This window comes from Myotis myotis, unplaced genomic scaffold, assembly GCF_014108235.1.
Source record: "Myotis myotis isolate mMyoMyo1 unplaced genomic scaffold, mMyoMyo1.p scaffold_m19_p_6, whole genome shotgun sequence".
Taxonomy (NCBI): domain Eukaryota; kingdom Metazoa; phylum Chordata; class Mammalia; order Chiroptera; family Vespertilionidae; genus Myotis; species Myotis myotis.
In genome coordinates, this window is record NW_023416368.1 from 95,975,740 (window position 1) to 95,999,757 (window position 24,018).

The 24,018-nt window shown below is 40.9% G+C and overlaps 1 protein-coding gene across 1 annotated transcript in view; it reads right to left on the minus strand.

Annotated features, from left to right (window-relative positions):
• Positions 1-5,466: 5,466 nt before the first annotated feature.
• Positions 5,467-24,018, minus strand: part of NLRP3 (NLR family pyrin domain containing 3) — a 47,085-nt gene continuing 28,533 nt past the window's right edge. Inside the window, exons 8-10 of the mRNA XM_036314176.1 lie at positions 10,169-10,339; positions 9,479-9,649; positions 5,467-5,875 (exon numbers count right to left, since the gene is read on the minus strand). Coding sequence (XP_036170069.1) covers positions 5,776-5,875; positions 9,479-9,649; positions 10,169-10,339 — 442 coding nt within the window. The 3' untranslated portion in view covers positions 5,467-5,775. The remainder of the gene's footprint in view (positions 5,876-9,478; positions 9,650-10,168; positions 10,340-24,018) is intronic.

Consider the following 24,018-nt stretch of genomic DNA (forward strand, 5'->3'; position numbering starts at 1 on the left):
CCTGGTGAAAGAAATAGACTTACAAGTCCAGAAAGCTCAGAGAACCCCAAACAAAAGGAATCCAAAGAGCACCACACCAAGACACATCATAATTAAAATGCCAAAAGCAAAAGACAAAGAGAGAATCTTAAAAGCAGCAAGAGAAAGAAACTCAGTTGCCTACAAGGGAGTACCCATACGACTGTCAGCTGATTTCTCAACAGAAAGTTTGCAGGCCAGAAAGGAGTGGCAAGAAATATTCAAAGTGATGAATGCCAAGAACCTACAACCAAGATTACTTTATCCAGCAAAGCTATCATTCAGAATAGAAGGTCAGATAAAGAGCTTCACAGATAAGGAAAAGCTAAAGGAGTTCATCACCACCAAACCAGCATTATATGAAATGCTGAAAGGTATTCTTTAAGAAGAGGAAGAAGAAAAAGGAACTCTTACCACTCGCCACAGCATGGATGGAACTGGAGAGCATTATGCTAAGTGAAATAAGCCAGTCAGAGAAGGATAAATACCACATGATCTCACTCATTTGTGGAATATAATGAACAAGATAAACTGATGAACAAGGACTGATCCAGAGACGGAGAGGCATTGAATGGACTTTCGGGCCTTGGAGGGAAGGTAGGGGAGGGTGGGGGTAAGGAGGAAAGATCAACCAAAGGACTTATATGCAAGCATATAGGCCTAACCAATGGACACGGACAATGGGGGGGTGAGGGCATGAGCGGGGTGGTGGGAGGGCTAGGGGGTAACGTGGGGATAAGGACACATATGTAATATCTTAATCAATAAAAAAAATTAAAAAAGTAAAATAAAGTGAGAAAAAAATAGTTTCTTAAGTAAAAGATAAAAAAATAAAAAAGAGAAGTAGTGAAGTTTGTTTGCTTCAGTGAAGCTTCAATGACCCGTGGGGGCTGGCTTAAGACCCCTCTCTACTGTTCTGCCTAGGACGTCTGTTTCCTGTTAAGTAGTCAGCACAGTGTTGAAATTCCTAGTGATCCACTGCTCCTCTGTGTCATAGGCCACAACCTTGGTTTCAAGTATGCGGGATCACTCTGCTCATTTTGTTTCTCTGCCTGCCTTCAATTGTATTTACACAAGTGTTGATGTATGACATAGCCCCTGGGTGGCAGTGTTTCTGTATTAGTTTCCAGGACCAAATGGCCCTTCAATCCAGTCCCCCAGGGTTTCCTCAGGATGTGTAGATTCATCCTTTCCCTGCTGCATTCAAGGCTGGGTTGGATGGATGGAGTCCCAGAGCTGGTTTCCTTCTCATCTCTCCCTATTCTGCTCCCCAGTTTCCACAAAAACCACCTTCCCCTGCAATCTTGGTGAGTGTTTTTAATTGAAAGATCCTATGCACTGGGTTTAGCAATTAAAATCAAGGAAGTTATAAAGACAAAGCAACCGTGCTGCCTCATGTCTTTCTCCACCCGGCACTGCGCAGCCGGTATAGAACTTCAGGCTGCTTTTCTGGGCACAGTCTCCCATGGCTGTGGGTTTAGATCTAGAGTCCCCCACTACCAGCAGCCCTGTGGACACCTTTCCACATTTCAGGGCTATACTGACCCCAAGGGCCTCGGATTTGGTGCAGTGCAGTCTCCCTCTGAGATTCTAGTCCCGGCTGCACATGTTCTCCCTCCAGCCTGGATCCCAGATCCCTCCTCTCTCCAGGTGATCTCTGACCTTTCTGTCCATGGATTGCCTCACCAGCTGTGTTTGATTCACCAATTCTGGGTGGATGTTATTTGATTCAGCTGTTTCTTTTATCTTCTCTGTGAGAAGGCACAGGACCAGTTTGTGTATTTGGCCGCCACCTTTCTCCCCCTGGACAAACTTTTTAGGCACATGCAGTCAGGTAGACTTGAGTCTCAGTGTTTGTGGGTTCACAGCTGTGGGTTCAATGCTTGTCCCTGGGCATTGTGGCTTTAGGGTCCCAGGAGGTATCCAAGGTCTCCCGGGATGAAGGTAAGGCTGGGCTTCCAATCACAGCCACTCTTCCCTTGAAGATGGTGTGGTCTCTGTGGCAGAGCTGGCCACTCCAGGAGAGATTTCAGTGGTAGTAGAGGCTGCCTGGCCAGGGGAGCTTGGTCTGCCAGTCCCCGACAGTCCTGTGGAATATAACTGTCCCTCACTCTTAAATACACACACTCCCTGAACATCCATGCACTCTCCTTCTGCTCTCTCGGTCACTCACACTATCTTGCTGACTGCCGTCCCATCGGCCGCCATCTTGGATCTCCTCTGTCCACAGCTTTTTTATCCATTCATCTACTAATGAGCACTTGGGCTGTTTCTAAATCTTAGCTATTGTAAAATACAAACATAGGGTGTATATATTCTTTCTGATTGATGTCTTGGGGCTTTTGATTATATATTCCCAGAAGTGGAACTAACCGCTGGGTCAAACTGAAGTTCTATTTTTAAGTTTTTGAGGAAACTCCACACTGTTTTCCATAGAGGCTGCACCAATCTGCATTCCTACCAGTAGTGAACTAGTGTTCCCTTTTCTCCACATACTTGCCAGCACTTGTTTGTTGATTTTGGGATGATAGCCATTCTGACAGGTGTGAGGTGACATCTTATTGTGCTTTTCATTTGCATTTCTCTGATAATTAGTGACTTTGAGCATTTTTTCATGTGTTCTTGGTGTTCACCTCTTTTGTAATTGTTTTTTCTTTTTGGTTCTCTGGTTGAGTGGGGTTTTTGGCCTGTCTTCTAATTCACTGATCTGATCTTTGGCTTTCCTTAATCTCCTGTGCATTTCTTCCACTGTGTTCTTTATTAGTGCTATGCCATTCTTCATAGTTACTATGTATTTTCTCATGCTGTTTGAGCATCTTTGCCATCATTACTCTGAGCTCTATGTCTGATAAATTTCTCAACTCCATTTCATTTAGCTCTTTGTCTAGAGAATCCTCTTGTTCTTTCATTTGTGGGGTATTTTTGTTTTTGTCTCCCCGTTTTGGCTGCCTATTTGCATTTGTGTCTATGTATTAGGTAGATTTGCTATTCCTCCCAATCTCTAGTGCTGAACAGTGTCAAATGCTGTTTCTGTCTGGCCTTGAGTACCCTGTTTGGAGCTATCAGCAATTCACAGCTGTGGCTCCCACTGCTGGGGCTGGGTACCTTTGGAAATGACCAAGATGTGCACTAGGGTCTGCTTTACCTAGCCCTCATCCCAGGATTAGTCAGGCAAAGATCCAAAACCTCCAGAGCTCTTCCTCTGCCTGCAGTCTGATTGTCATTAGCCTTGATTAGCCTCAGGATATTGACCACAGGGTGGGGTGAGAGTCTTCTAACAGGCTGGAGCAACTCCTCCTCCACCCCCCACCCCCCCCCCCCCCCCCCCACACACACACACACAAGCTTGCTGGAGCAAAAAAATTGCCTGAATAGCAAAGTTCCACCACCAGAGAAAGAGTTCATCTGCAGCATGAAGGAATGACTCAACACAGTAAACCTGGGTGTCTGCCCTCCAAGTTCAATCCCCAAAGCCCCCAATCCTGGTTTCTGCTCATTTAGCTACAGTCCACTCTGCCCTACCTCTGCTGGAGCCCAAGGTGAGTGGCTGCACACAAAATTTTGTGATTGTGCCTGCATTTCCAGCAGTCTTTCCATGGCAGATAGCAATCTTGCTTTTCACAGCCAGATGTTATAAGGGCACTTTTTTCAGTCTGGTATTCTGGACTGGGGAACCCAGCTTGGGGTTTAGACTCAGAGTTTTCAGTGGGAACCTCCCACAGCTGCGATAGCCCTATGGATCTTCAGCTGCTGTCTATGAGAGCCCAGCCAGCACTTTCACACCTCAGACCAGTCTCTAGGTCAGGGGTGGGCAACCCCTGGCACGCGTGCCAAACATGGCATGCCAGTAACTTTTGCTGTCACACGAAACCCTCTCTTATAATCTTCCATTTACAATTGTGAATCTTTGTTCTCAGTGATGAATTTTGTTAAGTCTCACAATAGGAGTAGCCTGACGGATGAAAGTAGTAGCTCGTACAGTCTCTGAAGGTCATGAAATATAAACTTGATGTAAAATCTCTGTCATCAGTGATGCAGCAGCAAAAATCCCACTGATAATATCAAACAGAGTCATAAAGTTTTCTGTTGGACTATCAGTGTACATGTATACATTAAAAAATAAACGTATTTTTCATCATCATATCCTGTGTTTTTGTCACTCGAATGAATTTTATTATTTCTTCAAGGTTCTTCACATACGTACATTTTAAGAGATATCAAGTAGGCGTAACATGTTCTCAAAAAATTAGGGTTGGCACACAGAAGAATTTTGAGCCAGAGATTTTGCTGGTGTTGGCATGCACTCACAAAAAGGTTGCCCTCCACTTTCCATTCTTGGGTAACAGGGTTCAGTCCAACTAGTCTTCAGTTGAATTTTCTGGGCAGTTCTTCTTTATTTTAATTGTATTTCCAGTTTGGTCCTGGGAGAGTGTCAGTGTAGCTTCCACTCACTCCACCACCATTTTGGAATCCCTGGTATCTAAGTGTTTTTAACTACATTTCATCTTCCATGTCAAGGTGTTTGTACCAGGGAGGCAGTCTGCAATAGATCACTTTGAAGAGATACAAAAACCAATATCTTGTTCAAAGTTACTTAAAGTGCTGGCCCTAGACAAGATTAAGTGTTTGCACCTGACTATAAATCACATATAGCTTCCTTTATAGAGAGAGTCTCACCATGGAAAAAAAAGTCAGCTTATCTAAAAAGCATACTTGATAATGTCATTGACTAACAATTTTGCCAAGTTCCTTATATCAACAGTCCATAGGCCACACTTTGGGTAGTAGAGGTCTGGATGGCTCATTTGACAGAGGAAGTAGTATTTCCATCCTGAATAATTCTATGTGGTTCAGAGTTGACCCTTGTATAGAGAAGCAATTATCAATATTTATTAAAGATTTAATGCTATGTAAAGTGTGGTAGATTAAGTGCTCTTGGTATGAAATAAATCCCAGATGATTTCTTATAATTAAAGGCAAAACACATTTTTTACATTCTATTTATGAGTATAGGATTCATCTACTCTTAAAACTTTAAATGATTTTCAACCTCCTCTCCAACCAGAGCTGGCATTTCAATCTTCAGAGATTGTGTGAAGCGATTTTCTTTTACATTCATTACAATTGAATCATTTGGCAAAGAGATTTTTTTAAATACATAAAGCAATTTACCTTTTGTTGTTTAAATAAATAAGTAAAAAGATCTCTAGGCACCCCATTTTAAAATTAAAGAAAGAAAGCAGTTTAACTCAATAAATACAACCGTTTCTATATTTTATGAATTTTCAACCAAATACAATAAACATGAATTTTTTATTAGAAAATATCACTGTTACAAAAAATAAATAAGTTGCTGTCACAAAATTACAACATAATATATAGTTGGCTCATTCTGTTATGGTCAGTTGAGAGAAAGATGACAAAAGTGAAAAGAACAAAAAAAGGAAAGAGATTTAGAAAGAGGACGAAAAGACAGAAAAAATGGTTTAGTAATGAGTTAGTTATATAAAGTCACCAAGAGGAACACATCCTCTGACTAAAATGCTATGATGAGAACCATATTATATGAATGATTTCATTGTCCCAAGGGTAAAGGAGATGCTCACATTCTCTCTGTAAAGGCACTACTGGCAAACTTTGCTCTCCCACACGGAACCAAAAGACCCAAGGACCAGTGGTCTTAACCATGCTGGAGGAGTGCTTACTCATACTTGTCCACACTTGGATGGCTGGAATCTGGCAGCACTGCCTCCATCACTACTGAGAAGGTTCAAAGACAATGGTCAAATCGGGCTTTTCTTCTTGAAGTGTTTTTAACGCGCAGATTGTATCATAATTAAAATACATTTTACACAACCTATAAAAGCAAACAGAGAGCCTTGAGTTATGCTCTTCAAATGAACACTCAGAATTTTTGGCCTTAAAATATATCACCTCACTTCCCTTATTCTCACACACTTCTAAGCTCTCCAGTTCTGCACTTCATACCTAACATAGTTTATGTTATATTTGTAACCTTAAAGTTTGAAAATGTTTAAACATATAATAAACATAAAGAGAATTGTATAATAAATTCCCATGTAGCCGTTCAGCAGGTTTGACAATTAATAGCTCATGGCCAGTCTTGTTTCAATTAAACACAGCATGTCACACATGTATAAATATTTCATGGTATAACACTAACTGAAGAAGATTTTTAAAAACATAATATAATGCCATAATTACAGTTTAAAAAGTTAACAATAATTCCTTAATATTAACATATGTCTAATATGTTTAAATTTCCTCAACTGTCTGATAATTTTTACATTATGTTTATTTAATCAAAAGCCATATAAAGTCCACATATTGCAATTGCTTGGTAGGCCTCTCATTTCTTCTTTGATTTGAATTCTTTCTCCTCTTTTCCTTGCCACTCAAATGAAAAATCATACCATTTGTCCTGCATCATTTTTAAGAATCTTGATTTGATTGTGTTGTGAATTGAATGTATATGTTCCTCCAAAATTTGTATGTTGAAGCCCTAACCCTCAGTGTTATGGTATTTGGATATGATGCCTTTAGAATCTAATTAGGGTTAGATGAGTTCACTGGGCTAGGTCCTCACAATAGGATTAGTGTTCTTATAGGAAGAGCTACCAGAGTGTTCTCTCTCTCTGTCATGTGATGGCAGCACAAGGGTGCCATCTGACAGCTCAGAAGAGAGCTTTCACCAGAAACTGAATCAGCAGATCTTGGACTTTCCTTCCTCCAGAACTGTGAGAAATAAATGTCTGTTCTTTAAGGCACCCAATCTATGCTATTTTTTCTTTTATGGCAGCCAAGCTGACAAGAGAGGTTGAGTGCATCTATAGACTCTCAAGTCTGTTTTGAGCCTGTCCTTTGTCCCAGAATGCCCTTCAGAACTTGCTCAGTGATCCCACATACAGCAATGTCCCAGCTCATCCTGACCAATTTCTTCTTTTGTTGCTCTATTTTCTTAGCTCTGAGAATTTTGGCTTTTCCTGTGTTGGCACAAGGATGCAATGCTGATTCAAACTTTTATTTATTCAAATCTGCATTCCAGTTCAATTCTCAGCCTTGAGGTAATAGAAAAGGGCAGAAATCCCTAGCTAATAGAATTCATATTCTTGGGGGAGGGTATCTATACTAATAAAAGCCTAGGTAGCCCTCGTGCCCTCATGTGACGCCCTCGCATCATCACAAGATGGCCACCCTCATGTTGTCACAAGATGGCCACCACAAGATGACCAGAAAGGGAAGGCAGTTGGGGCAACCAGGCCTGCAGGAGAGAGCAGTTGGGGGTGACCAGGCTGGCAAGGAAGGGCAGTTGGGGGTGACCAGGCCAACAGGTGAGGGCAGTTGGGGGCCATCGGGCTGGCAGGGGAGCACAGTTGGGACAATTGGGCCAGCAGGGGAACAATTAGGTGGCGATCAGGCTGGCAGATAGACAAGCGGTTAGGAGCCAGTGGTCCCAGATTGTGAGAGGGATGTCTGACTGCCAATGTAGGCCCGATCCCTGCAGAGGTCCCATATTGGAAAGGGAGCAGGCCGGGCTGAGGGACGCCCCCCCCCCATGCATGAATTTCATGCACCAGGCTTCTAGTAGACAATAAATAAACAAGAAAATAACATATATGATGGTGGTCAACATTATGGAGGGAAATATGAAGAGAACAGGAAATAGCATGCTGGCCTGATGCTTTCAATAGTATGGCAAGAAACACACAGAGGAAGATCTTTAAGAAGATAATTTAAGGATGTATGAGAACAAGGCATGTGTATATCAAAAAATGAGAGAGTTCCAGGCAGAGGAAACACCAAGTGCAAAATTCCAGAGAATACAGTCTTTAAGTGAAACAGTGTGAAAGGAGCGGAAGGAACAGGGTTAGGAGAAGATGAATTTGCAGAAGCAGCAGGCTGAGATCACAGAGGGTCTTAGGCTCTGCCATGAGTTTATAGCTCTCACTTTGAATATGATAGGCAGTCACTGGAGCATGTTGATAGGAGTGAGTCCTGTTTTAGTTGTACCCTCCATCTTCTATGGTAATCAAAATAAATGCAGAGTAGTCTGGCAGAATGCCACCATAGCAATCCATACAAGAAATGATGGTGGCTTGAACCAAGGTAAGAACCATAAAGCTGGCAAGAGGTGGACAATGAGTGGGCATGCTGTGGAAGAAGAGCATACAGGACATGCCGATGGAGTGGATATGCATAAGGAAGAAGAAGCATCAATGGTGACATCTGGATGACAGTTACCATTGGTTGAGAGAGGGAAGAAGCAAGTTTCAGACAGAGTGGAATAGCACAGACTTGGATTTAAACATGTGAAATTTGGGAGCCTTATTAGACACCCAAGTGTAAATGTCAGATAAGCATTTGGACATGGTATTCATGGAGATATAAATTGGGGGTATAACACATATGTAGTAAAACCAGAAGACTAAATGATATGAACAAGGGAGAAAATGTAGAGAAGGAAAATTAGGCAATGGGTGAGTCCCAGAGATTCAGCATGTAAAGGTCAGAGCAATGAGAAGCAAAAAAGAAGACTGAGCAGAAATAACCAATAAAGTAGGAGAAAACCCAGAGGAGAGTATGGTGCCTCTAAAGCCAAGTGAGGGAAACATCTTCTTTGGGGAGTATGATCCTCTGGGATGACTGAAGTCTAACACTAACAGGAAGCTCTTACTACAAAAGTAATGAGTATCTCAGTAGTATCCTGGTGATGGAAGGGAGTCAATTGTTTCAATATACTTCATTGGCTGGATTTTATGGTATTTCTCATCTTCATGTTTCTGGATCATGCTCTTCTCATTTATAAATACCCAAAAACAAGATCAACAGCATCCCTCTATACTAATACCTTTGCAATAAGGCTGAACCATAGATAGGTCTAGTTCTATTAAGTCCAAGCCCCTGCATAGAAATATAATTCCATTTGGCTGCTTCCATTAGACTGTACATTTCTTTTAGGAATATGGATAGAAAGTATTTTCATACCCAACTGAACTTTAAATATTCTAAATATCTGAATGAAGTTGAATGTGTAGGTCATGACTCATCTACCCTATTTTTAAAATATCTTTGCCTTAGCTGGTTTGGCTCAGTGGATAGAGTGTTGGCCTGTGGACCAAAAGATCCCGGGTTTGATTCTGGCTCCTCCCCGGTCCCTAGTCAGGGCTCATGCAGGAGGCAAACAATCAATTTCTTTCACATTGATATTTCTCTCTGTTTTTCCCTCTCTCTTCCACTCTCTCTAAAAGATCACTGGAAAAATATCCTTGGGTAAGGATTAACAACAACAAAAACCACCAACAACAAACATATCTGTAATACCTGGACCAGGCCCAACTTCACCCTGAGTGCAAAAGAACCATCTTGGATTTTGGTAACTAGCCAACTTTTCCTTAGAACTTGGATCCCTGCCCCTCACATGTCTGAGGAGAGCACTTACTGAAGTCTTTTTAGGAGGCAGCCTTGTTGTTTCAGCACTTCACAAAACAGCATGACCCCCAGATCACCCAAGTCATTGTTGCCCAGGTTCAGCTGCCGCAGGCTCTGGTTGGAGGTCAGAAGTGTGGAAAGATCCCAGCAGCAGTGTGAGGAGAGACTGCAATTGTCTAGTCTGCAAGAAAGAGAATGATTCAAAGAAAATATTCCTTTCCCTTCCTCCAGGTCTCCCAGATCTTAGCCTGTAATATTTCAAACAAAGAAAAAGTGCAGGATAAACAAGCTTGGAATAATTATGTGTGTCATGACTATTCTTCTCTTCTTTTCAGATAAGAGTATTTTTCCAGTCTACTGGATTATCCAGATCCAATTAGCAATAGCACTTTCTGAATTGATGTTTCCTAAATTCTGTCTCCTCCCAAAATTCCTTAAAATACAAGAGCCATACCACCCCCATTCTTTTGTTGTGGAAAGATTTGTGGTGAAAGGAACTCATCTTTACCTTTATATCATCTAGAAGTAGAATTCTTCCCAGTCCCTTGATTCTGTAATAAGCCAAACCTTCAGAGGACATCACTTCTTAGATACAGATTATCTCATCATCACTTCTCTATACACCCTTCCTCTTACCCACTATGTATTCTGACATCTCAGGTTGTTCCACAATATCACTTTAATAAGCTAAGGCACTTACTCCAACATCTGAAGCTTGCAGTTGGGGTGCAAGAGTCCCTTACACAGTAGCTTCACCCCCATATCTCCAAGAGCATTACCCCGTAGGTAAAGGTGTGTGAGATTCTGGTTGCCACTGAGCACTGAGGATAGAGCTGGACAACAAACTGATGTAAGGCCTGACTTCACCAACCTGTAGAAGAAATGGGAAGAAAACTCCTCAATGTCCAGCCTTCCTTGGACATTTGCACAACTATCTCACCACAGGAACCTCATCTTATCTGAAGAGCTGCATCCTCCAACATAAAGGCCAGGAGCTAGAATCACAGATATAACCCGAGGAAAGCACAAATCCCTGTTTCTGGCCCCATAAAAGAGACAAATTATGGTCTCAGCAGATATCTTGCTGGGATCAGTGGAAAAGTCAGAGTGAAAATAAACTGAGCCAGATTTACTTCACAGTCCTCCTCCTTCTTACATATATTCCCTCTGGCCATGCATGCTCCTCATAAAGACATCTCAGGACATCCCACAACATTGCAGAAATCTGCCTTATTTGATTCTTTTTTTTTTTAATTAAATCTTTATTGTTCAGATTATTACATTTGTTCCTCTTTTTCCCCCCCATAACTCCCCTCCTCCCAATTCCCGCCCCACCCTCCGCCCTCACTCCCCACCCACTGTCCTCATCCATAGGTGCACGACTTTTGTCCAGTCTCTTCCTGCATCTCCCACACCCCTTTCCCCCCCAAGAATAGTCAGTCCATTCCCTTTCTATGTCCCTGATTCTATTATAATCACCAGTTCATTCTGTTCATCAGATTATTTATTCACTTGATTCTTAGATTCACTTGTTGATAGATGCATATTTGTTGTTCATAATTTGTATCTTTACCTTTTTCTTCCTCTTCCTCTTCTTAAAGGATACCTTTCAGCATTTCATATAATCCTGGTTTGGTGGTGATGAACTCCTTTAGCTTTTCCTTATCTGTGAAGCTCTTTATCTGACCTTCAATTCTGAATGATAGCTTTGCTGGATAAAGTAATCTTGGTTGTAGGTTCTTCGTCTTCATCACTTTGAATATTTCTTGCCACTCCCTTCTGGCCTGCAAAGTTTCTGTTGAGAAATCAGCTGACAGTCATATGGGTATTCCCTTGTAGGCAACTGAGTTTCTTTCTCTTGCTGCTTTTAAGATTCTCTCTTTGTCTTTTGCTCTTGGCATTTTAATTATGATGTGTCTTGGTGTGGACCTCTTTGGATTCCTTTTGTTTGGGGTTTTCTGCGCTTCTTGGACCTGTAAGTCTACTTCTTTCACCAGGTGGAAGAAGTTTTCTGTCATTATTTCTTCAAATAGGTTTTCAATATCTTGGTCTCTCTCATCTTCTGGCACCCCTATAATTCGGATGTTGGTACGCTTGAAGCTGTCCCAGAGGCTCCTTACACTATCTTCGTATTTTCGGATTCTTTTTTCATTTTGCTTTTCCGGTTGGGTGTTTTTTGCTTCTTCGCATTTCAAATCTTTGACTTGATTCTTGCGCTCCTCTGGTCTGCTGTTGGGAGTCTGTATAGTATTCTTTATTTCAGTCGGTGTATGCTTAATTTCTAGTTGGTTCTTTATCACAACATCGAGGGTCTCATTAGATTTCTCGAGGATCTCGTTAAGTTTATCGGCGGCTTCTAGACAGTTTTTGAGAGACCTTAAAAGTGTGGTTCTGAACTCTATATCTTCCATTGACAATTTTGTCCTGTTTCTTTGTCTCCACATTTTGTTATGCTTTCTTGGTGCACCCCCTAGTGGTCTTTGTGGGCAGTCTTGTAGTTAAGCCTTGATTGTTGTAGCTAATACTAGGGGGGATTTGACCTCCAGGCCAAGTGGCTGTGAGAGTCAGCTGTCTATTTGATTCTTATATCAACCAGGAAAGGTGGCACTGCAACTGTATTATATATTTTTTTTACAGATTAGAAATTTGAGTGTCATCAAATTATGTGTTTCTCTTAAGGTTCAAGAACAAGTGTATGATGGAGAGGAAACCCAGACTTAAGCCTTCTGGAGTCTTCCCCTATCTGTTGCCCCATCTGTCCATGTCACGCTGCACTATAAGGCACTCCTTGGAACATAAAGCCCTAGCCATGCATTACATTCAGTGGAATTAATGTTTTCTTTGTACTACTTTTGGGTCAAGTGAGCTTACTTTCTTACCCAACAAGAGCAGGGGCCTCTGAATAGAGAGCTCGATCTCTCCTGCATAGAATTTCAGAGGGTGATATACAGTATATAGGAAGGCACAGATACTAGGCCTTCAACAAGTCCTTGATTAAAGAGCATATCATGCAATCATATTTATTTCTGCTAGAATTCTTAACCATCACATGTTTTTAAGCTCTAAAGAGTCTTAGAATCAGGAAAAATAGAAACACAGAAAGAAGTAATTCAGATAGTGTAGCATGAACAGATGACCTAAAGGAAACATAAGTACTTACCTACCCACTGTCTTCATCTTCCCATGAATCAGAATGAAAAAGACAGAGTAAGCAAGATGAAGAGGGGAAACAAAGCCCAAGAGGGACAAGTAGAAACAAGGCAAGTTTCAAGTAGCTTCTGGTACATTTTATCTCTAGTTAAAAATTTCATTTCAGGATCCTCAGTGAATATGCAGAAGGGATTTGCAGGATTGCTGCCTATTATAGACCTAATGTTTGTATCCTCCAAAATTCATGTGAAATTTGTAGCTCCCAATGTGATGGCATTATGAGGTGGAGTCTTTGAGAGATTTGATTAGGTCTTGAGAGTGGAGCCCTCATGATGGGATTAGTGCCCTTATAATAGAGATCCCTGAGCACTTTCACTCCTATGCTACATGATGACACAGTGAGAAGGTGACTGCAAGCCAGTAAGAGTCTTCACCAGGAACCAGATCTATAAGAGCCTTGATCTTGTGCTCCTGGCCTCTGTAACTGTGAAAAAATAAATATTTGTTGTTTAAGTCACCAAATCTATGGTATTTTTTTTTTTAGAGAGAGGGAGACAGGGAGAGGAAAGAGAAACGTTGATGTAAGAGAGATATCGATCGGTTGCTTCCCAATCTGGAATTGAACCTGCAATCTAGATATGTGCTTGACCAGGAATCAAACCCATGACCTTTTGGTGCATGGGATGACACTCTAACCAATTGAGCCACACTGGACAGGGCTATGGTATTTTTGTATCACAGCTCAAACAGTCTAATATGTTGGCAAAGATGAAGAACATGCCAGAAGACTGGAGGCAGACATCAAAAAAGAAAAGAAAAGAATATTTTGAAAGTTATAGAATGGCAAATATTATCAGTATATCCAGAAAAAGACTAGAAGGGATTTGAAACAGATGTTTGAGGAGCACAGTGAAGTGGCAGCAGTCACCATCAGATGGTGATGTTCTGCTAAGAATAAGTCACATCTGAATGATCAAAATGTTAGTAAGCACTGAGACTGAGTGATGGGTGCATATCATGTAACAAAATGCTTAGACAATCAAACAATCGAGACCTACCAACCAATATATTAGTACTAGATTAGAAGAATGTAACTAACATTGTGTATTTTGGTTTCAACCAATCCATTCAACTCAGTGCCACATTTACTGAACACTGTCAATGTAAAAAACATTCAAACCTATAGAGAATTTTTGTGAGTTTATTTGAGCCAAACTGTCAACAATTGCAGGAAGCAAAATCTCAATGGATTGAGATAATGCTCCAGAGAATTGCAGTTTTGCACCTTATTTTATACATTACAATCAAAAGCAAAGACAAAGTGGGTTACAATGAAATTCATTGGTGATAAATTAGAGAAGTGGGAGAAAGCCAAGTGGGAGGGGAGAGGAGAAACCTCTAGGATTGGATGAAAAGTAAAATTATAGACACATACACCTTTTACATAGGTGGGTATAGGATAGTTAGCAGTTAACTATTAACATAATAAAAATAACATGAGAGGATTTATGGTCTGCCCTGGTGCATTGGTTATCTGAGGGGTCTGGGAAAAGGGGAGTTACCCTGACAAACCAAAGGAATGTTATCTTAGATGCAAAAGATAATGGGATAGATTTAGTTAAGCTTGGCTCAGTGGCTGAGCATTGACCTATGAACTGTGATGTCACAGTTCAATGCCAGGTCAGGACATATGCCTGGGTTGAAGGCTCAATCCCCAGTGTGGGGTGTTCAGGAGACAGCCAATCAATTATTCTCTCTTATCATTGATGTTTCTATCTCTCTCTCCCTCTCCCTTCCTCTCTGAAATCAATAAAAAATATATATTTTTAAAAGATAAAGGCTGACTTTTGTCAGGGAAGCTTCTAGACTAGGACATGACTACCTGCTATAACTGCTTTCAGTTAAAAAGTTAATTGCAGATCATCCTTTGTGTTGACTTTAGGTCTCTGAGTTTGTAAGGCCACCACACAGGCCTTTCCTGAGCTTGTCGGGTTAGCATATGGCCCCTTTTCATCCACAGCACAGATATCTTGTCATCTACCATATTAAGTTAAATCATCGTGTGTGTTTTAATTTTAATAATGATATATCTTGGTGTCACAAAAATGACTCACAAAGAAAACTGAAGAAGATTTTTACATTTGTTGAATATTTACTATGTACTTGGCTCTGATGATGACTTAACAAGATTATCTCATTGAATTATTACTAAACCAAGTCACAGGTGTTGTTTTTATCTGTATTTTTAAATGGAGAAAAAACAGAAGCTGAAAGTACTTAAAGAATAAGATAGAGATTCCTAGAAGGATGGTGGTGGTGGAAGAGTAAGGGTAACCCTCCAAGCAAAAGGAAAATAGTATGCAGGGGTGAGGAAGGATGGAAGAGTAGGCCAGGCTCTTAGAACTAAAAATGAATCCAATATAACTCAAAATAGAATGGAAGGTGTGATAGGCAAGAGGGCAGAAGCAACAATCTAGAGGTGGTCAAGGTAAGGTGTGCCAAGGTAAGATATACCAACTTTACTCTGACTTCAAAAAAGAACTTTTGAAGATACTTTAAGCAATAACTCAATGTTATGAAATTTTCATTTGAAAGAGCCCTCTGTTGTTATGTAAAAGATAGATAAGAGGTAGGGGGAACTGAAAGTGTTTTTAAAAATTAGAATTGTTCTCTCTTTACTGGCTAATCAGCCTCCTGGAAAGTCCCACTATTAAAAAAGGCAGTAAGTAGTGGGCAAGAACAGGACAAAGGGTAGGGTGGGGAGTGAGTTACAAAAGTTAAAGAATCTTGTAAAAGCTCAATGTATGAGGTATAATATTGAGGTAAAGAGACAGTGGCCTAAAGTTCAAGAATAGAAAATTTGACTATATCTAACAAAATATAAACATGCATAAAGTTGTATATACAAATATGCTTTTGTTAGGAACAAAAATAGAATACTGGGACTAGCTATAGTTATAAGAAATATTAATCATGCTCTGTTAACTGAGATTGCCTTATTCTGATTAAAGAAAGGACATTCTAATCTGACTGGGAGTTGTATGACCCTGGGTCCCGGGAGTCAATTTTGGACCTGCCAGTCAATCTTGGACCTGGGAGTCAACTTTGGAATGTGTCCATTCTCATTCAAGAACTGCCTATTATCATGGAAAGATTAACAACCTTGTTGTCTAAACAATGGAGTTCCACCCCAGCCTGCATTGCCTACTTCCCCATGCCTGTAATTCCTACTTCCCCGTGTAATCTTTATCCTACCCAATATAAGTAGCTGGCTTATGACGGGGGATGAGGGGGTAGAGAGCAAATTTTTGTGGGTGACCTATTGCTCTCTCATACTGCCAGCAGTATTGGAATAAATGCTCATATATGATTCAACCCTGTCTCTGATGAATTGGCTCAATTAAAACCACACCAAAAAAGAGAGAAGAAAAATAGAATCAAAGAAAATAGGCATAATATAATAGATATTAAGTCAACTATATCAATAATTACTTTGAGCATCAAAGGTGCAAACAAACCAATTAGAACACAAGTACTCTAGAATGAACAAAAACAAGGCTCAACTATATGCTGTCTACAGGAAACCCACTTTAAATATAAAGACACATACAGATTAAAAGAGATGGAAAAAATAAAAATAAAGGAATGGAGAAAAATAGACCATGCTAAGACTAATCAAAAGAACACAAAGAATGTGTGGAGGGGAGAGAGAGAGAGAGAGAGAGAGAGAGAGAGTAAAATATTAGGAATATTATTCAGCCTTTTAAAAAGGAAATCCTGCCATCTGTAACAACATAGATGAATCTAGAGAATGTTATGCTAAATGAAATAAGTCAGATAGAAAAAGACAAATATTGCATGATCCCACATATATGTAGAATCTAAAAAAAAATAAGTGAAACTCATAGTAACAGAGTCAAGTGGTGGTTACCAGAGGCTGGGTGGGTGAGGAAAAGGGAGATATTTGTCAAAAGGCACAAACTTTTAGTTATAGGAGATTCCAAGATGAGGGCCAGGAGGATGGTAGTGAGGAAGAGTGTAAGTGAAAGAGGGAGCAAAAAGGGAGTGTGTGGACATGTGATGTGTGTGTGTGTCTGAGGGAGGAATAGCTAGATTTTTCAGGATCTTCGGGGGCTGTCAGACCAAGCTTGCACAGCCGGGCAGCTGCTGCTACTGTTATAATCTCTCCAGGAGCACTGGTGCTGCCACAGAGGCCACACCATCTCAAAGGGGAGAGCTGCTGTGAGCCCAGCCTATCTCCACTGAGGGTGCTCTCCAACATCACCTGGGAACCTACAGTCACACAGGCTAGGGAACTGCTGCCTTGGCTGTGAACCACAAACACCCAGACTTTAGCCTCCCCGGATAAGAGCTACAGTGAGTTCTGGAGAGCACTCCCCAGCTGCCAGCCAGACACTTTAGCCCCAGGCACAGAGACCACTTGCATGAACAGCTACCACCCAGGATTGAACAGGGAGCCAGCAGCCGCCACCCACAATAGCACTGCGAGCCAGCAGCCAACACATATGTCAGCGCACACAAGCAGATCCAGCAGCCACTGCTCACCATAGCATGCACAAGGGGAGCCAGAAGCCACTGCCTGCAACAGCGCGCGTGGGGGAGACAGCAGCCACCACCCGCAAAAGCACGGGGAACCAGCAGCCACCCCACAATCCCCAGAGAGCAGCGGGTGACCACACGAGGAGTAGCTGCTGCCCCATGACCATGAGAGGAGTACCCACCATCTGCAACCATGTGGGGAGCCAGCAGCAGCTGCCCACAAAAGTGTGCATGAGGGGAGACAGCAGCTACCACCCATTATAGCACATGCGAGGGGATCCAGCAGCTGCTGCCCATGACCACATGGGGAGCCAGCAGCCATCACACAACCCCCAGGGAGCAGTCTGTGACCACCCAAGGAGCAGCTGCCACCCTGTGACCACGAGAGGAGCAGCCACCGCCTGAGACCTCATGACCCAACACCAGGCCCTCTGCTGCAGCCACAGGCACCACATGATTTGATACCTAGATCCTTCAGTGAGAGCAAAAATGGGGAGATAGAAGAACAACTTACAAAAGAAAAAAAAAAGGAGGAAGCGCCAAGAAAGGAACTAAATGAAACGGAGGCATGCAATATATCAGAAAAAGAATTCAGAATAAGGGTAAAACCGTTCATAAACTGGATGGATGAGAAAATCAACAACCTATGTAGGAAAAAAGAAGAAATAAAGACAGATATAACTACAATTAAACACTATGGAAGCTTTCAACAGTAGACTAGGAGAAGCGGAGGACTGAATTAGCAAATTAGAAGACAGAGCAGCAAAACACATCCAATCTGAACTGCAATTGGAGAAAAAAATCAAAAGATAGGAGGAGAGCCTGAGGGAGCTTTGGTAAAACATGAAACAAATCAACATAAGTATAATGGGGGTTCCGGAATGAAATGAATGGGGGTTCTAGCCCTTCAACAAGGGCTAGAAACCCTAGTTGAAGAAATGTCAGAAAACTTTCCTGATTTGGGGAAGAAAAAAATCATACAAGCACAGAGAATCCCAAACAAGATACACCCAAAAATATCCACACCAAGACACATCATAATTACAATGGCAAACGTTAACAACAAAGAGAGAATCTTAAAGGCTGCAAGAGAGAGACAGAAAGTTACCTACAAGAGATCTCCCATTAGATTAGCAAATGATTTCTCAACAGATATACATCAGGCCAGAAAGGAATGGAAGCAAATATACAAAGTGATGCAAAGCAAGGGACTGAAACCAAGAATATTCTATCCAGCAAGTCTATCATTCAAAATTGAAGGGGAAATCAGGATATTTACAGACAAAGAAAGGCTGGGGGAGTTTATCACTACCAAGCCACCAATGCAAGAAATTCTAAAGGGACTGTTGTAAAAAGAAGAAGAAGAAAGGGGGGGGGAGAAGAAAAACAGGCACAAAAAATAAAATGGCTATAAACAAGTACCTATCAATAATAACTTTTAAAGTAAATGACCTAAATGCTCCAATCAAAAGACAGTGAGTGGCTGAATTGGTAACAAAAGATGACCATATATATGCTGTCTATAAGACACCCACCTTAGAACAAAAAACTAACACAGACTAAAAGTGAAGGGATGGAAAAATATCTTTCAGGCAAATGGAAATTAAAAAAAAAGCTGGGGTAGCAATACTTATATCGGACAAAATAGACCTCAAAGTGAAGGTAATCACAAGACATAAGGAAGGCCACTTCATAATACTAAAGTGATAGATACAATAAGAGTTTATAACTCTGGTAAACATATATGCACACAATGCAGGAGCACCCAAATGTATTACAAAAACTTCTGGAAGATAGCAAGGGAGAGATCGACAGCAATACGATCATAGTATGACGCTTTACTACCCCACTGACATCACTGGATAAATTCTCTAGACAAAATATCAGCAAAGAAACAGCTATCCTAAATGGCTCACTAGATCAGATGGATTTAATTGACATCTTCAGAACATTTCACCCTAAAGCTACAGGATATACATTCTTCTCAAGTGTACATGGGACATTTTCAAAGCTGGACCACATATTGGGTCACAGGCAAAGTCTCTCCAAATTAAAGAAGTTTTAAATCATATCAAGCATCTTCTCAGACCACAATGGCATAATATTAGAAATCAGCTATAATAAAAACAATAAAAAATATTCAAACACTTGGAGACTGAAAAGCATGCTATTAAAAAATGATTGGGGCCAAACTGGTTTGGCTCAGTGGATAGAGCGTCGGCCTGCGGACTCAAAGGTCCCAGGTTCGATTCCGGTCAAGGCCATGTACCTTGGTTGCAGGCACATCCCCAGTAGGAGGTGTGCAGGAGGCAGCTGGTCGATGTTTCTCTCTCATTGATGTTTCTAACTCTCTATCCTTCTCCCTTCCTCTCTGTTAAAAAGAAAAAAATCAATAAAATATATTTTTAAAAATATGGGTTACCAAAGGGATCACAGAAGAAATTAAAAAGATCCTGGAAACAAATGACAATGAAAACATAACAATGCAAAACCTATGGGACACGGTGAAAGCAGTCCTGAGAGGGAAGTTCATAGCATTATAGGCCTACCTAAAACACACACACACACACACACACACACAAACAAGAAAAGCTGGTAATAAATTATCTAACTCTACACAACTTAAAGAATTAGAAAGAGAGCAACAAAATAAAGCCAAGAGTGAGAAGAAGGAAGGAGATAATAAAGATCAGAGCATAAATAAATGACATAGAGACCAAAAATAAAAAAAAACAAACAAACAAACCACAATACAAAAGATCAATAAAACCAAGGGATGGTTCTTTGAAAGGATAAACAAGATTGATGAACTTCTAGACACGCTCACCAAGAAGCAAGGAGAGAGGACCCAAATAATCAAAATCAGAAATGAAAGAGGCAAAATAACAACAGACCCCACAGAAATACAAAGGATTGTAAAAAAAACTATGAACATCTCTATTCCAAAAAACTAAACAACCTAGAGGAAATGGCCATATTCCTAGCAAGATATGACCTTCTAACACTCAATCAAGAAGAATCAAAAAATCTGAATAGGGAGAAAACAAGATGGCGGCATAGGTAAACACCGGAGTTTGCTGCCTCTCACAACCACTTCAAAAATATAACTAAAAGACGGAACTGACATCATCCAGAACCACAGGAAGGCTGGCTGAGTGGAAATTCTACAACTAGAAGGAAAGAGAAAAGCATACCAAGACTCAGAGGACGTGCGGTGCAGAAGTAAAATACAAAGGTGCGGAGGTGCATGCGGACAGGGCTGGAGGCTGAGGTCATGATTGTCTTTTTCAATTAGGAGGGAGTCTCAGGCTCTGAGCTCCAGTTCCAGGAGAAACGGGACTGTCTGGCATTGATCAGAATTCAAGGGCAGCTTTCTCTCGGAGGTGCTTGCAGCAATTGCCGGGACACTGAGGACAGGACTGAGAGCAGCCATACTGCTCACTATACCTGCCCAGTTGATCCCCTGGGGCTCCACCCTGCCCAAGCCCTGCAAGGCGGCTTTTGCATGTGAAAGGCCCCGCCCTTTGTAATCTGAAATTTACTTAACAAACTGCAGCTTCCCAAGGCCCCAGGGCAACTTGCATTGCTTTACAGCTGGCTTCTGCAGGGTAGCCTCAGGCAGAGGCTAGAATAGCACCTCCTTAGATCCAAAAGCCAGTGTACCCAGTGGTCAGAGTGGGACCATCCAATTATAACTCCACAGATCCATAAGGAACACACTCAGGGGGAAGCCTCAGTGAGCACCAAAGCCCCACTGAAGCAAGTCTTGCCCCAAAAGGGTATCTTCAGCACAGAAGTTCTCCCACCATAGACACAGCTGATTCTCACAGCCAATTGGCCTGAGGTCAAATCCTCCCAGTGTTACCTACAACAATCAAGGCTTTAATACAACAAGACTGTGCACAAAGCCCACAAGGGGGTGCACCAAGAGTGTCCTCCTTAGGTAATTGGGGAGGCTGAACCACTGGGTCCTAGAGGACACAGAGCACAGAAAGCCACTCTATCGACACAGCAAAGTATAAAAAATGCCGAGACAAAGAAACAGGACACAAATGACAGAAATGAAGGAAAGCAAACTACTGGATATAGAATTCAAAACCACACTTTTAAGGTTTTTCAAGATCTTTCTAGAAACCGCCGATAAATGTAGTGAGATCCTCAAGAAATCTAGTGAGACCCTCGATGTTGTGATAAAGGACCAACTAGAAATTAAGCATACACTGACTGAAATAAAGAATATTATACAGACTCGCAACAGCAGACTGGAGGATCGCAAGAATCAAGTCAAAGATTTGAAATGCGAAGAAGCAAAAAACACCCAACCAGAAACGCAAAATAAAAAAGAATCCAAAAATACGAAGATAGTGCAAGGAGCCTCTGGGACAACTTCAAGCGTACCAACATCCGAATTATAGGGGTGCCAGAAGAAGAGAGAGAGCAAGATATTGAAAACCTATTTGAAGAAATAATGACAGAAAACTTCCCCTACCTGGTGAAAGAAATAGACTTACAAGTCCAGGAAGCGCAGAGAACACCAAACAAAAGGAATCCAAAGAGGACCACATCAAGACACATCATAATTAAAATGCCAAGAGCAAAAGACAGAGAATCTTAAAAACAGCAAGAGAAAGAAACTCAGTTACCTACAAGGAAGTACCCATACGACTGTCAGCTGATCTCTCAACAGAAACTGCAGGCGAGAAGGGAGTGGCAAGAAATATTCAAAGTGATGAAGACGAAGAACCTACAACCAAGATTACTTTATCCAGCAAAGCTATCATTCAGAATTGAAGGTCAGATAAAGAGCTTCACAGATAAGGAAAAGCTAAAGGAGTTCATCACCACCAAACTAGTATTATATGAAATGCTGAAAGGTATCCTTTAAGAAGAGGAAGAAGAAAAAAAAGGTAAAGATACAAATTTTGAACAAGAAATGCGCATCTATCAACAAGTGAATCTAAGAATCAAGTGAATAAATAATCTGATGAACAGAATGAACTGGTGATTATAATAGAATCAGGGACATAGAAAGGGAATGGACTGACTATTCTTGGGGGGGGAAGGGGTGTGGTGGATGTGGGAAGAAACTGGACAAAAATCATGCATCTATGGATGAGGATAGTGGGTGGAGAGTGAGGGCAGAGGGTGGTGTGGGAACTGGGAGGAGGGGAGTTATGGGGAGGGAAAAGAGGAACAAATATAATAATCTGAACAATAAAGATTTAATTTAAAAAATCTGAATAGACTGATAAAACTCCCCTGTGAAGCCTAGGCCAGACAGCTTCACATTCAAAGAAGAACTAAAACCTATCCTTCTCAGACTATTCCAAAAAATTCAAGAGGAAGGCACACTTCCAACCGTTTTCTATGAAGCCAGTATTGCCCTACTTCAAAAATCAGATAAAGACACTATAAAGAAAGAGAATTACAGGCCAATATCCCTGATGTACATAGATGCTAAAATCCTCAACAAAATTCTAGCAAATCAGATCCAGCATTACATTAGAAAGGTCATACACCATGACCAAGTGGGATTTGTTCCAGGGATGCAAGGCTGGTACAATATCCGCAAATTAGCAAATTTGATACACCACATAAACAAATTGAGAGACAAACATCACATAATCATATCAATTGATGCAGAAAAGGCATTTGACAAAACCCAACTCCCTTTCCTAATAAAAATTCTCAGCAAAGAGGAAATAGAGGAATCATGCCTCAACATAATAAAAGCCTTATATGACCATCCTACAGCAAACATCATACTAAATGGGAAAAAACTAAAACCATTTCCCCTAAGAACAGGAACAGGACAGGGATGCCCACTTTCACCACTTAGCCATTGCAATCAGACAACAAGAAGAAATAAAAGGCATTTAAATTGGAAAAGGAGAAGTAAAATTGTCATTATTCGCAGATGACATGATAATGTACATAGAAAACCCTAAAGACTCCATCCAAAAACTACTAGATTTCATAAATGAATTCTGAAACATAGCAGGATACAAAATTAACACCCAGAAACCTATGGCTTTTTAATAGACTAGAGGCCCAATGCATGAAATTCATGCAAGGAGCTTGGCCCTCACAGTCACTTTGGTTTGCCTCAGCCCTCACAGCTGCAGTGGCTTGCTTTGGCCCTCACAGCCCTTGCTTCCTCTGGAAGGTTGTCCAGAAAGATGTTTGGAAGGATGTCCGGAAGGTCATTTGGCTTTCCAGTCTAATTAGCATATTATGCTTTTATTATTATAATGAGCTCACAGAAATAGAAACTAAAAAAAAAAAAACCATTTACCATTGCAACAAAAAATTAATATAACTAGGAAAAAATTTAACCAAGGAGACAAAGGATCTGTATTCAGAAAATTTCAGGACACTGAAAGAAGAGAGAGAGGAATATATAAACAAATGGATGAATATACCTGGTTCATGCATTGGTAGAATCAACATCATTAAAATGTCCATACTACCCAAAGCAATCTATCGATTCAATGCAATGCACATTAAAATACCAATGGCATACTTTAAATACCTAGATCAAACTCTCCAAAAATTCATCTGGATTTAAAAAAGACCCCAAATAGCTGCAGCAATCTTGAGAAAGAAGAACAATGTTAGAAGGATCACACTACCAGATAGCAAGGTATACTACAAAGCCACTGTTCTCAAAACTGCCTGGTACCGGAACAAGAACAGACATATAGACCAATGGAAGAGAACATTGAAACCCAGAAATCAACTCAAACCATTATGCTCAATTAATATTTGACAGAGGAGGCAAGAGCATACAATGGAGTCAAGACAGTTTCTTTAATAAGTGATATTGGGAAATTTGGTCAG